General features: G+C 44.1%; 1 protein-coding gene across 1 annotated transcript; it reads right to left on the bottom strand.

Moving 5' to 3' along the window:
- Positions 1–765: 765 nt before the first annotated feature.
- On the bottom strand, positions 766–2,602 carry LOC121639910. Its single transcript, XM_041985511.1, has 6 exons — positions 2,513–2,602; positions 2,185–2,337; positions 1,718–2,062; positions 1,526–1,636; positions 1,407–1,441; positions 766–1,322 (listed from the first exon to the last, which is right to left on the bottom strand). The coding sequence occupies exons 2-6, from the start codon at positions 2,219–2,221 to the stop codon at positions 1,200–1,202; spliced, it is 651 nt and encodes a 216-aa protein (XP_041841445.1). The 5' UTR covers positions 2,222–2,337; positions 2,513–2,602; the 3' UTR covers positions 766–1,199.
- Between the last annotated feature and the right edge of the window lie 19,137 nt (positions 2,603–21,739).

Here is a 21,739-nt window from a genome sequence, read left to right as displayed (position 1 = left end):
TAACAACACGGGTCCCCCCATATCCAAGTAGGAAAAGACAAAGAATGGCATCATCCTTTATAACACATTAGTCATAATAAACAGAAACTTACAGTTCATTACACATTAAATTGTAACTTTTAGTGTTTTTTATAAATGTAAATACTCTCTCTTTCACATGATTAATCGCATTTTCTTTAGCTGTAGCTAGTAATTTGTGAAATATTGTTGAGATTTTTATTTAGTCAAATCAGTTAATATAAAGTCTGTAGGCAAAAATGTTCAATTGTTAAACTAGAATTCACAATTTCTTCTTATTAATTTTTATTATAAAGGATGACATGACTTTGAAGGTTTTAATTCACCAACTTTATTGTATTTAATTTAAAAAATGAACATGATCTCAGCAACTCATGCAGAAACATTGGCAGAGAGGTAAAGAAAGACAGAAAAATAATGTACAAGTAACCTTGTTTAACCTTGTTTAATTATCAGTAAATTAGTTGGTGACAGGTGAGGGTGCCAGGATTGGGTATAAAATGAGCTTTCTTTCTTTCTTTCTTTCTTTCTTTCTTTCTTTCTTTCTTTCTTTCTTCTTCTTTTTTATTTCTTTTCATTGCTCAGTATTGTGTTCATTTCCATCCAAAACATGAAAAGTACAAATAATTTGACTAAATCTGTGAATATAAAACTCCTATTTTACACATTTCTGAACATCAGACCAGGACTTGGCTACAATCTATCCATGATGCTTGAAACAACATGTGATTACTGATCTGTTCCTCCATGTTTTACCCACAATTCAGAGCTAAATAACGTGTTGGAGTAATTCTCATTGTACCGCTGTTTCGTGGTTATAATGCAGACAGCTAACAGTCTCAGCAAGGTTGGGATTTCATTTTGCAGTTTGCTGAAACCACAGTGGAAAATCTCAATGCGGCTTTGCTGTGAAGAAGAACCTTTTGCATACATTGGCTGTTATCTTGGTATTTCTCAGCCAAACATCTGGAGATAGAAACATGGTTAATAGAGTCCTCGTGTTGTGTTTTTCCACTAAACTGTGATGATTCTTCCTGTTTTATATGACATGATATTTTCTCCAACTCTATCTGGATGCCATCAGACCTCTGCTCACACCTCTTCCATCTTACTGCTTCGCTAACAGATAGAAAGTCAAAGGATAATTTTCCCTCTGAGCTGCAGTCACTGGGTTGGTGAGTCTATCTCGTAGCAGCATAAACCACATGTGGCTCCATCTCCGTCTCTAGTGCTGATGTTCTGGTCCTGTTGGCTTTGAGAGGGAAACTCAGAGCTGTGTAGTTCAGGGCATCAGAGTCCAGGTTCTGGAAATGAAAGTTTATACAAACACTAATTTAGCACATTAATAAGTCTAAACATGAAGTATTTATCAATCAGAAAATGATTACCTGACTGTGTTGTGGACTCTGTCTCTCAGTTTGAGCTGAATGACAACAACAGTTAATCTGGTTATTTATTTATTTATTTATAATTGTAAATTAAATTTTCAGTTTAAATGAAAACAAACCAGTATGAAATGTCCTGATTCTGAAAGCCTGACCGATGACGACCATTAGCAGGAAAACAGTCAGACAGGCAAAGACCACATTCAGCACACTGGCTAACCCATTAACCACATCTACAGGAGAAAAAAAATATATATTATATTCAGCAGCACTGGCCTGGTTAACAATAAATACAATATTAATGACAATCTTACCTTCAACCTGTAAATATGTTGCACCAAAAATAACCGGGTGTTCGTCTTTATAATAGCCAGAGAAATACAGTCCAGAGTCGGAGAAATCCAGTTGTTTGATTTTCAGAAAAATGTTTGTGTTGTTGGAAGTCATAATAAATTTACTGTTGTTATATCCATCACGTAGCGTAGCATTGGAATCAGACGATAACATAGAGGAGATCCAGCTAGCGTTGGGTTCGTTGACAAGTTTGAACCAAAGTATGTGAACGGGTATTCTGCTAAAGTTAGAGCAGATCAGTGTGACTTCTTCACCAGGCTGAACCTCCACAGTGTGAAACTCTGACACTGATACAGAGATCCAACCTGAAACAAACAGGACAAACATTCATGAAGTTCAAATTCAACAAACTGTGCCTTCAAATCATGCACTGTAAATGTGTAGTTTATTGTCTTTCTACAAGGAAAACAGAGAAAGATGTTCTTACTGCAGAGTAAAGCCAGCATGGAGGTGAAGATGATCATCGTGTGAACAGGAGGACTCCGTCAGTGTGGAAGTGAACTGTGTTCTGTTCACAGTGGTCTCACTCAGGTGGGCTGTTCTCTCAGTTATGCGCTACCTCACTCTGACACTCAGAAAGCTTCAAATAAAACAGGAGGAAGAAATGATTATCTCGTTTGGTAACACTGAAGTTAACCCATGTAGTGTTTAGCAAAGGGCTACAACAGCTCTAGAAAATGCACACTGACGTCTTCCTGATTACATTTAAATGAGTCATCTAATCAGATTATCATATTTGTACGTTTAAATCTTACCTGGTGATTGATAGTTATTGGATTATTATCTCCTTGTAGGCTGACGTGCATATCTGAGTGGAGATGGGACTTTAACCTGCGGTGGTTCTGATGCTCTGTTATGTCTGATCAGGTGCAGCGTTTAGCAGAGTAGATGCATGATGGGAGTCTGTGCAAATGTCACAGTGCTAAAGGCAGGTTTTCTGTACAGAGTTGTGTGGTGTTGTGTAGGTATGGGTTAAAAGTCAGACTTGGTGGTAAATGAGTGGCAAAGGAATTTGAGGTTGATGCATCTCGTTTGAGAGGAGACCAGAAAATCTAGATCTAGGTCTTCTATGGAGCTGAATGTACAGCTTCATGTTCAGGTCAGCAGGGAATCACAGAACTGTACGTAGTTCTGGTGGATACATTCATCCTAAATCACAGTATGGTGAGCTCAGTATGAGACATTTAATGCAGCCTGTCATCCAGGTTCTTATTAGTCATGAAGCATCTGTGATTTACAGCCTGAGATTTTTCTCTTAGTGACTCGACAGATGTGGTCCAGCTGATGTGCTGTGCTGAACACATTTGCTTTTCCAAGAGGATGATCCCCATCATATTTTTCAGTTTTATTCTCAAGTATTATTCTTTATTTTTAATTTGACTAATACTGTCTTTACATATTGTTATGCTGAAGGGATGAGGGTGGGGGGAGTAAATGAAAGAGTAAAAGAGTGAAAAGCAGAGACAAAACAAAAAAAAGAAAAAAGGATACACAAAGTAACAGCATCAGTTGTTCATCTAAAACAGGAAGAAAAAAAAAAACGCTGTTACATCTGTAAGAAAACAAAGCTGACAATCAGAAGCACCTACGACAAGACAGACAAACTGTAAAAAAAATTAGGAAATAAAAAAAAATTACACACACACAAAATAAATAAATAAAAATAAAAAATTGCCCAGGGCCCTAGGAGCCCAAGTGCATCTCAGGACCAGGTTCCCCTGGACGGCCACCCAAATCAGGCCACCATCCACCCATTCAAGAATGTTTGTGAATCATGTGTTTTTTTGCAATAAGAATTCAGGGGGTGGGATGAGAATCAGCACCTCCAAGTCCGAGACCATGGTCCTCAGCTGGAAAAGGGTGGAGTACTTTCTCCGGGTCTGCAATAGGATCCTGCCCCAAGTGGAGGAGTTCACGTATCTCGGGGTCTTGTTCACGAGTGAGGGAAGGATGGAGCAGGAGATCGACAGGCGGATCGGTGCGGCGTCTGCAGTGATGTGGACTCTGCATCGGTCCGTCGTGGTGAAGAGGTAGCTGAGCCAAAAGGCAAAGCTCTCGATTTATCGGTTGATCTATGTTCCTACCCTCACCTATGGTCATGCGCTGTGGGTAATGACCGAAAGAACAAGATCGCGAATACAAGCAGCCGAAATGAGTTTTCTCCGCAGGGTGGCTGGGTTCTCCCTTAGGGATAGGGTGAGAAGCTCAGTGATCCGGGAGGAGCTCAGAGTAGAGCCGCTGCTTCTCCACATCGAGAGGAGCCAGATGAGGTGGCTCGGGCAACTGGTTAGGATGCCTCCTGGACACCTCCCTGGTGAGGTGTTCCGGGTACGTCCCACTGGAGAGAGGCCTTGGGGAAGACCCAGGACACACTGGATGGACTACATCTCTCGGCTGGCCTGGGAACGCCTCGGGATCCCTCCGGATGAGCTGGTTAATGTGGCCGGGGAGAAGGAAGTCTGGGTTTCCCTGCTTAGGCAGCTGCCCCCGCAACCCGACTACGGATAAGCGGAAGAAAATGGATGGATGGAGAAATCAGGGGCATAACCACTAAGCACTGGGTGTCACCACATTTCTTCAGCTTTCTTGGGCAACTGCCACTGAAAGTGTTTAGTCATCTGGGTATAAATGGAAGCTCAAGAGTCAGAGAAGCATCCAAAAAAAATGTTTAAGTTGTAGTTAGGAATAAAATCTTGAGTTCAAATTTTAAAAATAAAAGGTTTGTGTGATGTGTAGAACTTTGAACACACCCCTGCAGGGAAAGGATGGTTCAAGAAAACCACCACATAATTCGTTTTTAAAGAGTCGTGTAGGTGAATTTTGAACCGATCCTGTCGACGATTCCAGATTCTGGTAAAAGTAGTTGCAAAGTCAGTTTTTTGTCAGAAATAGACAGGCTGGTTTACAGGCTGGTTTATGTTTTGTACACATTTATTCCATAAAGGACCAAACTCAAAATTACTAGTATAACAAATGGCATGAAATTAGATATCTAGATAACATTTAAAAAAAAAAAACAAACACTCCAAACTGCTGCTTGTACCAGCTCAACTAGGGGGATCCTGAGGCGTTACCAAGCTAGTCAAGGACACAGTCCCTCCAGTTTCTTCTGGGTCTTTCCCAGGGCCTCCTCCCTGTAGGACATGCCCAGAAAACCTTTCCAGGGAGGCGTCCAATCTTTAGAAGGAATCCTGATCAGAATTCAGAGCCACCTGAGCTGACTCCTTGATGCTGAGCAGCAGCGCTACTCTGAGCCCCTCCCTGATGAGTTTCTCATCTTTTCTCTAAGGCAGTGATTCTCAACTCTGGCCTTCATAGCATGAGAAATCTAAGACCTGCAGGATAGTGTACCTTGAGGACCAGGGTTTGTAATCATTGCTCTAAGGGAGAGGCCAGACACCGTGTGGAGCAAACCAATTTCACCCAGTAATGTCCTCCCTCGGTGACACATCATAGGGGTCTTTTTAAACTGCTCTTTGTCTGGTTCCTCACCTGGGACTTCTTCAGCAGAGATGTCTAGTTCTGGTCATCGTGGGCGAACGTCTTGTAGGATCTGACTAAGATAAATGTGTCAGTAACAGGCTTGGGAAGAACTTGATAAGCAATTACAGACCAGAGAAACACCTAAAACTTGCAGGACAGCAGCCCTCGGTGGTCGACACATTCTGTAACTTTTAGATGCATCCCTTCTCCAACACACCTGAATCAAATGAATGGCCCGTTAGCAGGTCTCTGCAGAGCTAGATGACATGTCCATTAAGGAATTCATCCATTTGATTCAGTTGTGTTGGAGAAGGGATGCATCTAAAATCATCGCTGCATTAGCCTCTTGCAAATTTACTAAAAGGTTGTCGAACCTTCGATGGGGGTACAGTTGTGTAACCCATCAATAACTAATGAAAACCTCCTTTTCATGCATTTCACTAACCTAGCAATTGTTGGTCCACCAATCTTTAGGCAAGTATGCAAGAGGCATTATTCCTCTTACAAACCTTTGCCTATGTTACAGGAGTTCCCATTGTTTCCTGGTCTAATGCCATCCAGTCTTAAATGATGATTTGAAAGCATGGAGATTTTTGTTTATGACATATCTGATTTTCATAAGAAAGAGGAAAGTCCATCCAACACATGGCTGCAGTTTTTATTCCCCTCATGCTAACAAAGCAAACTAGAATCAGCTGTGAAGGTAGCTGTGACTGGAGGGAACTTCCTGGCTGAGCAGAAATAGGTAGACTTGAGTTTTCAGAAAGGCTCAATGTGGTTTAGTCATGAGCAATAAAACAGTTATGCTTATCTGTTTAGATCAGTCCTGCTCGCTGTGTGACTAACACCTTAAAGATAAAAAAAAAAAAAAAAAAACTTCTTGAGAGAAAGAAATGAAAACTTGATCTGATAAAAGCTGCTCAGCCTTCAATGTGTGTGGTTACTGGTGAAAACCAGCCTTGCTGTGGTTCATACTGATGCTGCTGCTGTCTCTTGTTTGCTGGTTAGTTTCAATGTCTGCTTTTTCCCCCCAAAACACCAGCATGAATATAGCAACAGAGATAGCTTTTTTTCTGCTAGATGTACGCAGTTCCAACTTTTAGAGGCATTTTGATTTTCACTTCAGCTGTCTTTAGATACACTCAGCCATCTCTCCCTGTCAGAAGATGGGTAGTCTTCTAAGTTTTTACCAATCAGTATTTAAAACCTCATAATTAACAAGATTTATATTTGAGACAAACCCTGGGTACTATTAAAGGGCATGGATGAAGTTATGAAGAGATGTGAAGGTCTCTGATTGGTTTTGGGTTCAAGGCTGGGAGGATGTGACCCAGGGTGGGGGTTGACTTAGGACCCACCCCTAACTGGACATAAAAATAAAGTGAGGAGGATTTCTGAATAAAGTAGTGAAGGATGGATGGGAGTCAGAAGGAAGAAATTAATGTGGGAGGATGGATTATTGGAAAAAAGGGGGATGATAAGAAAAGGGGGGAGTAAATGGCTTATGGAGGATGATTAATGACAGGAAGGGTGGAGATGAGAGAACAAGATAAATACAGCTGAAGGAGGTATAAAAGGACTCTGCAGGTGATCAGAGGTGAGGTGGGGGTGTGGCCTCCTGAACGTGTTTACACTTTAAATTGAATCCTGAAAAATCAGCACAGATTTAAACTGATTCAAAATAAAATACAACCAGTTTTACTTCAGTTCATCCTGGAGTGAATTTGAAACATCATCTCTGAAAATATGAAAGTGTTTCTAGAGCCTGCAGATGACACAGTAGCAACTCATATTACTCAAACATGACTCATGCATGTGTGGCGAGTGGTACGTTTTGGTTTTTAAATCAAATATAAAAAGGACAACGCCGCCTGGGAACTTTCATCCCAGGAAATCCTGCCTGAAAGGCACGTAGGTTTGAATCATTGCACTTGGAAATACGGATTCACAAATTAATAATTTATTGATAAAATAAATACAGGGATTTTAAAAAATAACTGGTGAATCACCCCAGTATAAAGCAAGGGTGCCAATTGCTGGGTTCTCACTGGGACCACAATACTGAAAACAAAAAGAGGGCTTAATATATGCTAATAAACAAAGCAAAAAAAAAAAAAAAAAAAAAAAAAAAAAACACAATAAAAACCTAAACAGAACCCTCTATAAAACCAGGTTGTGTCCCTTCCAACAGCCCGGTTTAACGCACCCACTTGCTCAATGCTAATGGAGTGAGCAGTATATATGGATGTGAGGACGATGACCCATTCGCCGCCACAATGGGATACCTGGCGAGCAGGGACAAAACATCAACATGTCAGTGCCGACGCGTGATGCATCCACTGGCCTGGTGGAACACACACACAACTCACGTTACTGCTGGTACACTGGGCTCAGAATAGCTTTGAGTGAGACAGCAGCCTTACCCATACATGCGGTTTTTAACAAGGGGAAAAACTGAACCGACACGGGAAACTGCCAGACGGCCTCCATGATCCCACCATGGCTTCAGCTCCATCGAGCTACTCGGTGGCTGATCAACAAATTAGGAAACCCCACTGCTGCCAACGACGGCAACCTGTACGCTGTAAAAAGATTATGCCTCGTATACCTCTAAAAGACAGACAAAACCTGAAAAGGAAGCAAAACAGTAAGGTACTCACAGTATACTATTCAGCTAAAATGTTTGATCACCTCGGCCATGATGACTAGGAGATCTACCAGGACTACCCAGGAAGAGGGAATTCACCCTGACTAGCGAGCCATGTCTAATATACTGGCGTATAGGTGCGGAGGTGCAATTAAGAGAGACAAAGTAAACAACCTTGTCCTGCCACACAGGGATCTGAACAGCATTCCCATAATGCAATGCAAGACATGTTGACTCAAAAGTCTGGGGAAGTACCAGAGGGTGGCATTGCTCTGCAACTATGAAGCTGCTTTTTCGGCAACAGGTTGCTGATGTTTGTACATAAAGATAAACCAAAGAAGTACGCTTGATAAACAAAATTTTTAAAAGTCTAACAGAGTTACACCTTTTTATTTTTCATACACACATTATACACAAGAGACAATGAAGAGAAAATGTCCATAAACCCTGTCAAACAGAGGAAACGTGCAGTCTGATGAAGCGTTTCAACCTAAGCAGAAGCAAACCACACAGTCATCTCTGAGTCTCGGTGGCTCAGCCTCCATCACTTGTTTTTTCCTGTTCAATTTATAGTCAATCACCAATAAAACCAAGAAGACTGAGAAATTTTACTTGAATTATCTGTTATTGCAAGCAACCGGTAAATAAACCAGATTTTTCTTTTAATTTATTTATTTTACATGTGAGTATACATTCATTTAAAACATCAGCAAACAGAGTTTTTGCAATAGTTTTATTCTTGATCTCCAAAACATCTCGTGATGTTTGTGGTCAGTGATTTTCTTCCTGTGCAGAGATGTAGCTCTACACCTCTGCAGCTCAGAAACCAAGTCTATGTACTGGCAGTATAAATAACATGAGTCCCCAATGCTCTCTCTTCTGCAGGCCGCCTCCTTCGTATAGTTTTTGTGAGGAACATCTGGTCTGTAGGGTCCTGGAAATAAAGAATTAAGTATCAGGAACTGGAAGCAGAACGGATTCCGTTCTGGCTACATCCCTGTTCATGAAGGTCTCATAGTGTACGAGAGGCAGAATTTAGTAAAACTGACACAAAACAGAGTAAAGTTCTGAGGATGAGCTGGTTGTTTGATAGAAAGTAGATCAACCTCCCTATCTCTGTTAAAGGACAGTACACAGAAAACACAGGATGACAATTTAGAAACAACAAAACTGACAGAAGACAGACAGGAAGACAGAAGACAGGAAGAAATATGAGCTGTACCTGTTTGAGCCTTTCTGATTGTAAGAACCTAAGCAGCAACAGCCACCATGAAGAAAACAATCAGACTGCTCAGAATCACTGTCATACTGGCTTCATCTTCTGCAAGAACTGCAGGCAGAGTTAATGATCCATGTCAGAATTACTGTTCTTTGATAAAAGCTGCACAAGAAATATTTACAAGAGTGAAAAAATAATCCTACTTGTATTCTTATAGTAAGTCACATCAATGTGTCCATCTTTGCCTGTAAAAAAATACATTATATTTAAAGTATAAGAAAACCTGAACATGACCAAATAACCACAGTTTTACTTTGAACGATTAACTGTGCTGCACTGACAATGACTGCATGTTTCTCTACGTAGAATCCACAGAAATACAGACCAGAATCAGAGAAATCCACTTGTTTGATACTCAGAAAGACAGTGGAGATGATGGAGCTCATCTCACATTCTTCATCTTTTAATCCATCACAGAGGGAAGCTTCACCATCAGCTCCATACATGGCAGAGATACAGCTGGGTTTGGTTCTGTTCACCACTCTGAACAAGTCTGTCTGGGTTGGAAATGTAGAAATAATGGAGCACAGCAGAGTGGCATCTTCACCCTGCTGGACCTCCACAGTCTAAGACTCACAGATCCAGCCTGAAAAAAGTCAGTTTTTAGATATTCAGCAGTTTTTGTAACTACAGATGGAAGAACTTTTCATTTTGTGTTTAAATGTGAAGTTAGATTGATTCGTTTAGGTTTTATAGGGCGAGTTTAGAGGGGCGGGGTGTCTTTGTTCTTCCTGTCATCGTGCACACACCAACCATTAAAATGCAGATTCTTAGCATAGATTTCAGTTTCAGCTAACAGGCATATTTGCTGGTTTTGAGGACAGGTTGATATTTTACAGATTTCCCAAGGATCCGATCTCCTTGTATCCTTGGTTGCAGCTTGATTTTCACTGGTCCTCCTACAGCTGTCAGGAACACAGAGATACTCACAGCAGCCATAGCTCACATTTACTTCCACATTGTGTAGAAAGAAAAGTCATGTTCTTTGCAGATGATGTGAATCTGTTGGCTTGTGTTTAATTTTTCATTTTTTTTTTTTTTTGCTTTAAATACTTTGCACAGTTCATTTAACAAAAACTCATGGAATAGTATACAGTATGTGTCAAATGCAGATTAAAATAACATAAACAATGCTAAAGTCATTCATTATTCTTTTTCTATACCACTTAGTCCACTTTAGTGCTATATGGAAGGTGGAGCCTATTCCAGCAATTAGCAAACGAGAGACAGGAAACACCCTGGACAGATTGCCAGTCCAACGCGGGCCCAACATAGAGAGGAAAGAACCACTTACACTCACTCCTAGTGAGAACTTAGCCACCCGTTATCATAACATGCATGTCTTTGGACTGTTGGAGGAAGCCAGAGTACCCAGAGAGAACCCACACCACCACACCTGCTAACTACCACACCATATAATATAAATGACATAAATAATATTTAAAGACTGATAATGTGACATGAAACAGCTAATGGGATCTTCAACATTGGCACCACCAAATGGAAAATAATCTTGTGTCTGAACAGAACAAAGTGCAACTGCGTATAGTACAAAAAGGTTTAAACATCACAACACACACACAGGGCCGCTGCTAGAGATTTTGGGCCCCATGAAAACAAAACTGAGTGTCCCCCCCCTCCCCCTGAAAATTTTAATAGTGTAATACATCCAATTGGCAATTTTAATGCTATTTTGACCATCGAAATGGCATTAAAAGAAATTAAATTAAAAGAAATTAAAAGAAAAACATGACAGGCTAGTTGGCAGGGGAAGCACTAAAAAGACAATTAAGTTAATTTAGATTCAACTATTTGCTGCAAGACGGATACTTTATATTTAAAAACCCATCTATCTTTTTTTTAAATACTTAATTATCTCATGATAATTACAAAACAAATTACAAATACAAAACTTTAATACAAAATAACCTCATTCATGAAAATGAAATGCATTTATAATCTGTGGAGAAATAAATCAAATCTCAGCTAAAACACCATCAAAAACAAAATTTTTATGACTTATTGTATTGCGAGCATTATCATCAATAAATCAGAAGCCAATGGCAAAAAAAAAAAAAATGAGGTAGGCTCAGAAACAAAACATAGCAGGACCTTACATGGTTTATTGTATTATATGTACTAAATGTAATACGGTCACAAGCAAACCACTGTGGAGATTTACAGCCAAACAATGGCTGGGAGCGTCTTTAAAGTTAAATAATCATATTTTAAAAGGTAGAACTTTGTGTAATAAGATATCAAGGAGTGGTAAAGGTGCACTATTGCTGAGTCAAGCTCTTGCAGTCTCATTCACCATCACTGTCCTTGCTCAGCCTTTTTCAGCAAGAACCCAAAGTGGAGCTTTCTCTGAGGAAAATCACTTATCAAGTCCTGAAGTCCAGCTTTCTATTCTATCTTGCTGTTCTATCGTATAGTATCTCCAATCATGTAATGTTGTGTGTAACAACATCACAATCATTATTTCTGGTGGTCTCACACTATTTTGTTTTACTTAAAGGTGCTTTCAGTGATTTCCCCAATAATGTCAAGGGAAATTGATTTGACAACCAATCCTCCACGTCATTGTTTCTCTCATGTACCAACACGAAGTCAAATTTATCTCTAGATCTGTAGACTCACCGGTGAAGCATTAGATTAGTGGGGGTACATATTTGATGCTATATGGTTGTTGCTAGTTAATCTTCTGATATCTAGAAAATATAAATATTTCTCTGATTGGATTGAAAGCAGTCACCCAGTCTGCTGCGCTAGAAATTTCTCTGTTCCTACTGCAAAGCAGGAGGATGAGTCCCAAACTACTGACCTGACCTGACATTACAGTGATAGCTGAGAAAATAAATGCAATTAATATTAATATTTCTGAACGTTTTTTCTATTATATAATGTTTTTTCGCCACAATAATCAACCAATTCAACACTCAGCTGCTCACCTCGTTCCTCAGGGGCCACCTGGACATTCAGGTTCAGGTGGGCGGGGAGGGGAGGGGGGGTCTGGCAGCATCTACTTCGGCTGCTCTCGTGTCTATTCGGACATGCATGATGTTTTAGTAGAGCAGCTTGCAAATCGTTTACCTGCCTTGAATATTTGATTAAAACAAAAGTGAAAATAAATAAAATCCAGAGTTTTCTTCAGAAATATGAACCAGTATGGGAGTAACTTTCTATCAGACGAGCTAACTGACCACCTCGCCTCTGAAAGAACTGGGTGATGTACTGTCCACCCCTCTCCTGTCAGTCATGGGCCCCAAGAAACCTTCCCCTTTACCCCCCTTTTCGGTGCCCCAGCACACACACACACACACACACACACACACACACACACACACACACACACACACATACAGTTTCATAAATTTTTCAGACCAATAGTTTAGATATAAAAGTTGGTGCTGTTTAACCAAGACTGTGGGCACCACTAAGAACCAAAGTGAAGAGGACACCATCAACACCCAAAGCTACAAAGCTGCAGGTCTGGGCAACATCCCTGGATGTGTGAGTGACTGCACAGAGGTGCTGAAAGATGTCTTAGCAGACATCTTTAACACTTCTCTGAGTTAGGCTGTTTTTCCAGCATGCTTCAAAATCACCAACATCATACCCATGCCAAAGAAGTCTACTCCCACCTCCTTTAAAGACTACCACCCTGTTGCACTCACCCCTATCATCATGTAGTACAATGAACGACTAGTCATGTCGCACGTCAAATCCACCCTCCCTTGACTCATTCCAGTTGCATACCGAGCTAACTGGTCAACCAAGGATGTAATCTGTGCTTCTCTCCACCCTGCTCTCACCCTTCTGGATACGAAGAACTCATATGTAGAAATACTGGTTTTAGAGTTCAGTTCACAACAGCTCATCACCAAACTAGACCAGCTAGGATTAAACGCTTCACTGTGTAACTGGTTGCTGAACTTCCTCAGTGAGTGGCACAAGCAATACAGGTTAACACGGCAATAACACCTCGAGCACCATCACACTGAGAACAGGAACCCCGCAGGGATGTGTGCTCAGTCCTCTGCTCTTCACCCAGGTCATTACAATAATCTAATCTACTAGAAATAAAAGCATGCATCAGCACCTCCGTGCTGGCAAGATAAAGGAATGGGCAGACATTGGCTATGTTTTTAAAATGATAAAATCCAGTTTTTGTTATATTTCTGATGTGTGACGTAAAATCCAGCTCAGAATTGAGAACACCCCGATTTCTCACACACGAGAAGGATTAAAATTTTGTAATTTTGATAAAATCATTTCTTTCTTGCCCTTGGAACCAGCAATTAAAACTTCAGTTTTGTCCTGATTAAGCTGTAAGACGTTTTCTGCCATCCATGACTTTATATCTAAAATATAGTTAAGACGGACGTTAACTGGCACCAGGTCATCACGAAAAACGGTGATGTAAAGCTGTGTATCATCAGCATAGCTGTGAAAATCAATGCTGTACCTCCTGATGATATCCCCATAAGGCAACATGTACAAATTAAAAAGTACTGGGCCTAAAATCAGTCTTTGGGGATCCCCACATTTGACATTCCACGTCCCTAGAGCTAGCGTTTGCAGCAGAGGATCAAACCGCCAGGGTCCCCGACTCTGGCAGCCGCCCAGCTGAGACTGCACCCGACCCCTCTTGCCCCTCCTGCAGGTGGTGAACCCGGGCAGAGCTCGACCGGGCCCCATGGGTAAAGGCCCAGCCACCAAGCGCTTGCCTCCGTGTCCCACCTCCAGGCCTGACTCCAGAGGGGGGCCCCGGTGACCCACATCCGGACAAGGGAAAACTTGGTCCTTGCTTTCTCATCATCATAGGGTGTGACAGTAATCCTTTAACCAAATATGAAGTTGTCAGATGTGACTAAACTTGATGTCTCTTTAACGGGGACGAAGGTGGTTGACAGGAAATAATACCTTACAATAGTGAAAACAGAGGGGGTGGTGATGAGAGAGTTAGTGGGCGGAGTTGCTGATGTCTGTGACTACTGCACCTGAGTGGCAATATGTGTGGCACCTATTCATGTGGAGGGCCACACAAGGGCCAGCTCCAGCAGCCTATAATTTCTAGGTAGAGGGGCCTGTAGCACCAGAGCACAAAGCTGCATCCTCCGTGGTGGCAGCTGCGGGAGGAGAGACAGCGGCTCCTGCAGCAGTGGACGCAGAAGAAAAGAAGGAGGATCCAGCTAAAGCGGCGACGCGCTCCCAGCAATTGCTGAGCTGAGTCTCAGCATGTCTCTTTACCCCAGCTTTCAGGAGCTTTTGATGCCTCGCTGTGGAGGATCTTTGGGATTACCGTTGGGGCCGCGGCTGCCTTGCTCCAAGCCAGTGACAAAATAGATAGCACTGATAGATGCTGAACTGGCACTCCTGGCAGCCACAGAATCACAGCCGGGCAGTGGAGCATCAGACAAAACCTGGAAATGATTGGATAAAACAAGGCAAGGACTGTTGGAATCTTTTTTGAGGCAACAGGCCACCTCGGACCAAGATGGCAGAAGTTTAGGTTTGGAGCTGGAAGAAGGCGGGGCAGGTGGCAGGATCCCAAGTCATGGTGGTCTGGACATGTGAATCGACTGCTGGTGGGCTACATCCATCAGAGAATTCAATTGCTTGTTTTTGTCCTTCATTACTTTGGGTATCTTCCGGATGTTTTCTTTCACGTTGGTGATCTGTTTGTTAGTTTGTGTCGAGGCAGCCATTTCAAGCCTTCTCTGTTATTTGGTTCTTTATTAAAAGTGCAGTATTAAACACGACAGTTCAAAATAGTATGGCTGTACAGTTCAGGTTATAAAAAAATGCTTTAAACAGGCTTAAAACAGCTAAAAACCAATAAAACCAATTAAATTCGACAAAGATCTGGCAGAGCGTCTTAGACACACATTTTAGTCCACTATTAACTCTGGATTAATGCACGTTGTTATAGGAAAGCCTGATGTAGACATGAAGCCACTGGGTGGGATTCTGGGTGGTCTGACTGTTTTCTTCATTTCCATCATCGTTGGTCTGGTTCTTCAAATCAAGAAACTTCAGAAAGGTATTTCTTAAACATGCTGAATCCAAGACTGGGCTGCAGGGTGATGGACTGGAGCTGTGGGCTTGTGGGCAGAGTGTGGTCTATTTGACTGGAGGGGGTCGATTATGTCAAAACTGGTTCTGAACTGGACCTACTGGGGAACATTTTAAGCTAATTTGCTCTGTCCAGACTTCCATCAGTTGGATCCTGATGTTGTCTGTGCATTTTTAATTTTTAAGTTTTGTGCTGTCTTTTATAATTCTCCGTCTTTATTCCTGAAGGCTTTCTTTTTCAAGTTTTATCAAGTTTCACTGGTAGTCTACAGCTTGTTATTGGGGAAGGATCTAATTTTTTTGTTGGGATGATGCTGTCCATATAGAAGTTTATAAAACCTGTCACACACTGAGTCATGGCATTGATGTCATCTCCATGTGGCCCACACTTGCCAGTTGCCAAGCCATAATCGGAGAACGTGGTTATGGTTTTCTCTTTTAGAGTGACATGTCCACTATGACACCACCGAGGTTAAAAAACACTGCATTTTTTACCTTCCTTTAGCCGTCTGCTATCTTTATTGTCCCATTCTGCCTTTAAAGTCTTAGTATCTAGACACATTAGAGTCTAGGAGATATTCCTTCTGCCATGTTTGAGTGAAACACATAATACTGCATTCTCTGTATTCCTTCCATGTCTTTGTTTGCACTTCAAGCTTGTTCATGTTGTTAGAAAGCAATCTCATACTTCCTAAATAAACCATAAAATTTGTTTTAATTTCCTCTGATTCTTCTCTCTGCCTTCCTCCTGCCCTGCATCTTTTTTTCATTCAGCTTGTGTGTTGTGTTATTTTGCTTATTAATTTGGGTTTGACTGCCATCGAAACTCATCATAACAGATCATGAAAGAGTTCTGTTGTGATTCCGGCTCTGGTTTCGGGCAGCGGTGGGTGTGCCTGTTTCCTTGGCTACCGGCTCTTCACCTGCATCGCATTCTGCAATCAAGCTGCTTGTATTTAAGCATGGCTCAGCCATCAACTCATCGCCAGATTGTTACCTAACCAGTGGTACAGGTCTCGGCCATTTGTAAGTTCCATCACCTCGTTTTGCCAGTTGCCTAAGCCATCTTCTCTGCTCTGTTTAGAGATCCTGCCATCCCTCTGCCTGTCTGCCAGCCTGCCTGTCCGCCTGTCTTCCAGCCTGCCTGCCTGCCTGTCAGCCTGCCTGAACATCTCCTCCATCCATTAGTTTCTGGATTAATAAATCTTTCGTTCCATACTCTTCAATGTCTGCACTTGGATTCCCATTCTCCACCCAAGTTCCATAACAGAACAATCTGGCCACCATGAATCCAGCAAACACTAACCTTGAAACGGATTCAGGATGACTACAGCAGGCTCTTTCTGGTCTAAGTGCTCACTTAGCGCGACATGAACAGATGCTCATGGCCTTGGACCAAACCAACCAGTCTATACTGACCCAGTCAGCCCAACTCACCTCTCATGTATCCTGTTTGACGACTTCCACTGCTCAACCCTCTCCTTCCGTGCCCTCTTCCACCGGAGACCCGTCAACCAGCTCCAAGCCAGCCGCTCCGGTAAGAGAGGCCCACATTCCAGATCCCAAACCCTACGCTGGGGATTTAGGGAGATGCAGAGGCTTTTTGTTACAGTGCTCCCTTGTTTTTTATCAGAAGCCAGTCACTTACGCCAGCGATCGGTCCAATATTTCATGTGTTGCGGGTCTTCTCGAGGGTAGAGTCTTGTCCTGGGCAGAGTCTGCCTATGACAGTCAGGGTCCTTTCCTGTATTCGTTGAAGAGATGAGGAGGGTTTTTGATCATCCGGTGAGAAGAGGTGATGCTGTACAGCAGCTCATTAATCTTCGCCAGTGCAAGTGTAGCAGACTATGCAGTGGAGTTCCATACGATGGCGGCAGACTCAGGTTGGGACGATACCTCTCTTTGTGGACTCTTTGCTAACGGACTGAGATCTCGTATTAAAGATAAGTTGGCCACCAGGGATGCACCTAAGTCACTAGAGGAGCTGATTTCTCTTACCATCAGAACAGACAACCGTCTGAGGGAACGTGATCATGAGCGGGTGGTTCGGCCCGTTCCTTATAACCGAAGCCTCGCCTTCGGGGCTGTCCAGGCTTCTGGACGCGTTTCTGACATGCCAGAGGAACCCATGCAGCTGGGCAATGCTCGACTCACCACCGAGGAACGGCTGAGGAGGATTCAATCAGGTGACTGCTTGTACTGTGGAAAGCCTGGTCACAAGATCTCCACCTGCCCTGTGCGGCCAAAAGACCTGGGTCATAAGTAGTACCGGGGATACTGACGACCACCAGCTCCTCAGAGGTAATTCCCCACACTAAAACTCAGTTCTCTGCTTCCTTGTGTGTTAACCTGTCGTATCATACCAACCAGGTGTTAGTGGATTCTGGAGCTGAGGCCAGTTTTTTGGATACCGACCTTGCCTCTCGAATAGGTCTAAGATTGGAACCTCTTCCTTCTCCAGTTCAGGCCCGAGCCCTGGACAGAAATCTCCTGTATTCTATCACCCAACAAACCGAACCAGTCACACTTGTGGTTTCAGGTAACCATCAGGAACTGATACATTTCTTTATAGTTTCCTCACCCCATTCACCAGTTGTTCTGGGACATCCCTGGTTAGTGTTAATTAACCCACACATTGATTGGAAGACGGGCACGATTATTAGTTGGCGTACTGCTTGTCACACTTCCTGTCTTCGTTCGGCTGTCCCTTTAACTACTTCTGCCAGCCTGTTACGACCCACATCTGGGGTGTGACTGGGTGCAACAAAGTTACGTTGGGACGAAGATGTAAAAGGTGAATACAGCACATTTTATTTACACAAACATGGAACATAGAATAAAACCTGGAACAAAGGAAAAACATGTGTTGGGGTTAGTGAAACTGCTGAAATAAATACACAAAGGAATTAACAAAACCCTATATAAAACCCACCGAGTGAAACCAAATGAAAATACAGAACTCGGTGTGAAAACCAAACCAAACAAAAGAGCAGCAGTTCCATAAACTAATGTGACGCCTGTCACAAACAAAACACTAAACTAGCCCAACACCAAACTAAACAAAAGATAACCAAAATGGCAGAACACAAACCGAAGTGTAGCAAAGCTTGAACTAAATTGAGTGTATAACAAAGGTGCGTCCAAACTAAATGGACTGCTCTACCGTCCCCCACAGGGAACACACACTCGAACAGTCCAACACACACAAGACCACCAAATAGCACAGCAGACACCCAGTAAGCTATGCCACCAAAACGACTGCCAAACTCAGAGCTGAGGCCACCTGCGCTGACCAGCCTCACTCCTACAATACAAACACACAGTAACTAAGGTGAGGGGAAGCGGCCTGTGCCATTCTAGCTTCCCCTCCCGACTGAACTCTGCAGCAGCCTTTTCAATGTTTGCTTCTACTAAGCTGCAGCCTGATTGACTGCTCGTTCAGCGAATCAGAGGGGAGGAGACTGGGGTGTGGTGAAATCCATCCAATCCAGACTGAGCTCTGAATCAGCGGCTGAATGAGCCGCAGCTGCCAGCAATCGGCAGTGGCCGTAACACAGCCTTTCTCCTGAATCGCCAGACCTGTCCATTATACCATCTGATTAACATGATCTCTGAACATGTTCTTCATGTCAGACAGGTTCTCCAGAGGCTACTGGAAAACAGTCTTTTTGTTAAAGCCGAGAAGTGTGCTTTTCATAAACCCACTGTCTCCTTTTTGTTTTTGTTTTTTTTTTTTTGTTTTTTTTTTCACCTGTCTTGTCCAGCATCGTTGCAAACAGAATGAATGTCTGGCTGCCGTCTGATGCCGGGCAATTTTACTCTATCAAGCAGGGATTTATACTACATGTATAAAGTCCCTCTTGATGATATGAAAAACTTTATTAAATCAAACTCTTAATGCTGGACTCGACCGGAGGGGACAGAGAGAGAGAGAGAGAAAAGAAAGGAGAGAGAAGAGGGAGGGGAGGGAGAGGGACAGAAAGGGTGTGGGGAGTGCAGGTGGGGACTTCAGACATCATACAAAAGACCATGTAATCCATACTACTTACAACATATATATTTAAGATCATCCTAGCCAGTAGGTCATTACAGAACTAGTTGATAATAGTAACAATAATAATAATAATAATAAGAGTAATAATAATAATAAGAGTAATAATAATAATAATAATAACAGAAATAATAATAAAATTTTAAGAATAATTATAAGAATAGAGAGAAAAGGTATATTGAGGAAAAAAAATATGATAATAGATATAAGTGAAACTGTTGTATTCAAGAACACGCGCAGAGAAACCTGTGTGGATGTGCTGGAGGACTCGGCTACACGGCGACGCAGAGACTATGTCAACATACCGAATATACGGAGTGGAGACGTTCAGGAAGGAGTGACCATGCAGATGCCACCTCACCTGAACAGAGGCCAGAGTCAGGCCAGCGGTCCCGAGACCCAGGCCACCAGCCCCCCCGTAGGCAACAGACCCCGACCGGTCCACAGAGACGACCACTCGTCCGCCCAGGAAGACAGCAGCAGGAGACCCCAGCAGGAGCCCCCCCGCGGACACAGGGCACCGGCCCCGGCAGGCCGAGGCCAGCAGTCCCCGACCCCCCCGAGCACCGGCCGCCCGGGACAGACGGGGCAGAGGGCCCGGGCCCAGGAGCGCAGGGACACCCCCCACCCCCACAGGCCGAGGGCCAGCACGCCACCCGGGGGGACCCGGCCCGCCCAGACAGCCACCGCCAGAGGCCAGCCCCACACCCCAGTGCCCAGCCGCACACCCCGAGAACTAGTCCTGCCCCCCCCCAGACCAACACACACACAAACAAACACACAGACACACACTCTCCTTCCACTCCTCCATTCATCCTCCCACGCATACACCATCCATCCCTCACATACTCTTTCCTCCCACACACACACACCATCCTTCCACCGTCCATCCTCCCACACACACACCATCCTTCCACCATACATTCTCCCACACATACCCCATCTTCCCACACATACATCATCCTTCCACCATCCATCCTCCCACACATACACCATCCTCCCTCTCATACACCATACATCCACCTTCACATACCCCATCCTCCCACACACACACACACTATCCTTCCACTACCCATCCTCCCACACATACACCATTCTCCCACACATACACCATCCTCCCTCTTCTACACCATACGTCCACCTTCACATACCCCATTCTCCCACACACACACACACTATCCTTCCACTACCCATCCTCCCACACATACACCATTCTCCTACCCATACACCATCCTCCCTCTCATACACCATCCATCCTCCCACACACACACCATCCTTCCGCCATCCATCCTCCCACACATACCCCATCCTCCCACACATACATCATCCTTCCACCATTCATCCTCCCACACATACCCCATCCTCCCACACACACACACACTATCCTTCCACTACCCATCCTCACACCATTCTCCTACCCATACACCATCCTCCCTCACATACACCTTCCTCCCACACAAACACCATCCTTTCACCATCATCCTCCCGCCACCTTATGTCCCGGGGGGACAGCCTCAGCCAGGAGGCGAGGAGACATGAGCCAGGCCCCCACCCCCCCACATCGCCCCAGCCCCCCACTCCCCACCCCCAAAACAGCACCTTCCCCCCAGGGCCAGCAGCCAGAATCCCCCGGGACAGCCCGCCCACGCCCCGGGCCAATGCGACAGGCCACCCGGCCCGCCCCGCCCCCGGGCCATCCATGGAGACAGGGGCGCTTAAAGACCCCATCCCCCTTCCCTCCCCCACTAGCGAGGGAATATATTATGTGCTGTTTGCAATTAAAAGAGTTAAAATTGGGGGGCAGTAACTGCATTGAGGAGGGGGTGGGGCCACCTGAGCAGTCCCACCCACCTGACCTCGCATGTTCCGCCCCCCAAAACGTGTTTGTATGTTGCAAATGTTATTTGTGCTCAGTGACTAAGTGGAATTAAAAGCTGGGAGGCATGCTGCCGCTTGGCGAAGCAGTGGGGCCACTATGATGACCCCCCTGCCCCGCCCAGCGCAACAAGCACACCTCCCACAGCCCTACCTGTGTATGTAGTGAAGAGTGGGGGAGGGGAGGGGTCAGGAGATGTAGGTCCAGAGGGGAGTGAACCTCCCCCCTGGAAGACGACCCGCCAGCGGCTTAGGGCGCCCCCGTCCTCCACCGGCCCCGAAGGGCGTCACAGGCCCGGAGCAGCCACCCAACCCAGGCACGCCACGAACCCCCCCAGGGGCCAGCCACCAGCCCAAGGGGCCACTTTCCTCTTTCTGGGTGGGAGGGGGGCGAGGCGAAGGAAGGGAACCCCAGGCCCACGCCCCCGACACCCGGCCAGGGCGCCCCCAGAGGACACGTCCTAACCCCTGCAAAAACACACACCCTTTTTTTTTTTTTTTTTTTTTTTTTTTCCCTCCAGCCACTCACACACCCTCACACACACCTCTATACACAAACACCTCAAAAC

This window comes from Melanotaenia boesemani, chromosome 5, assembly GCF_017639745.1.
Source record: "Melanotaenia boesemani isolate fMelBoe1 chromosome 5, fMelBoe1.pri, whole genome shotgun sequence".
NCBI lineage: Eukaryota > Metazoa > Chordata > Actinopteri > Atheriniformes > Melanotaeniidae > Melanotaenia > Melanotaenia boesemani.
The sequence above is the reverse complement of the archived record's forward strand: the minus strand, read 5'-3'. Positions and strand labels throughout refer to the sequence as shown.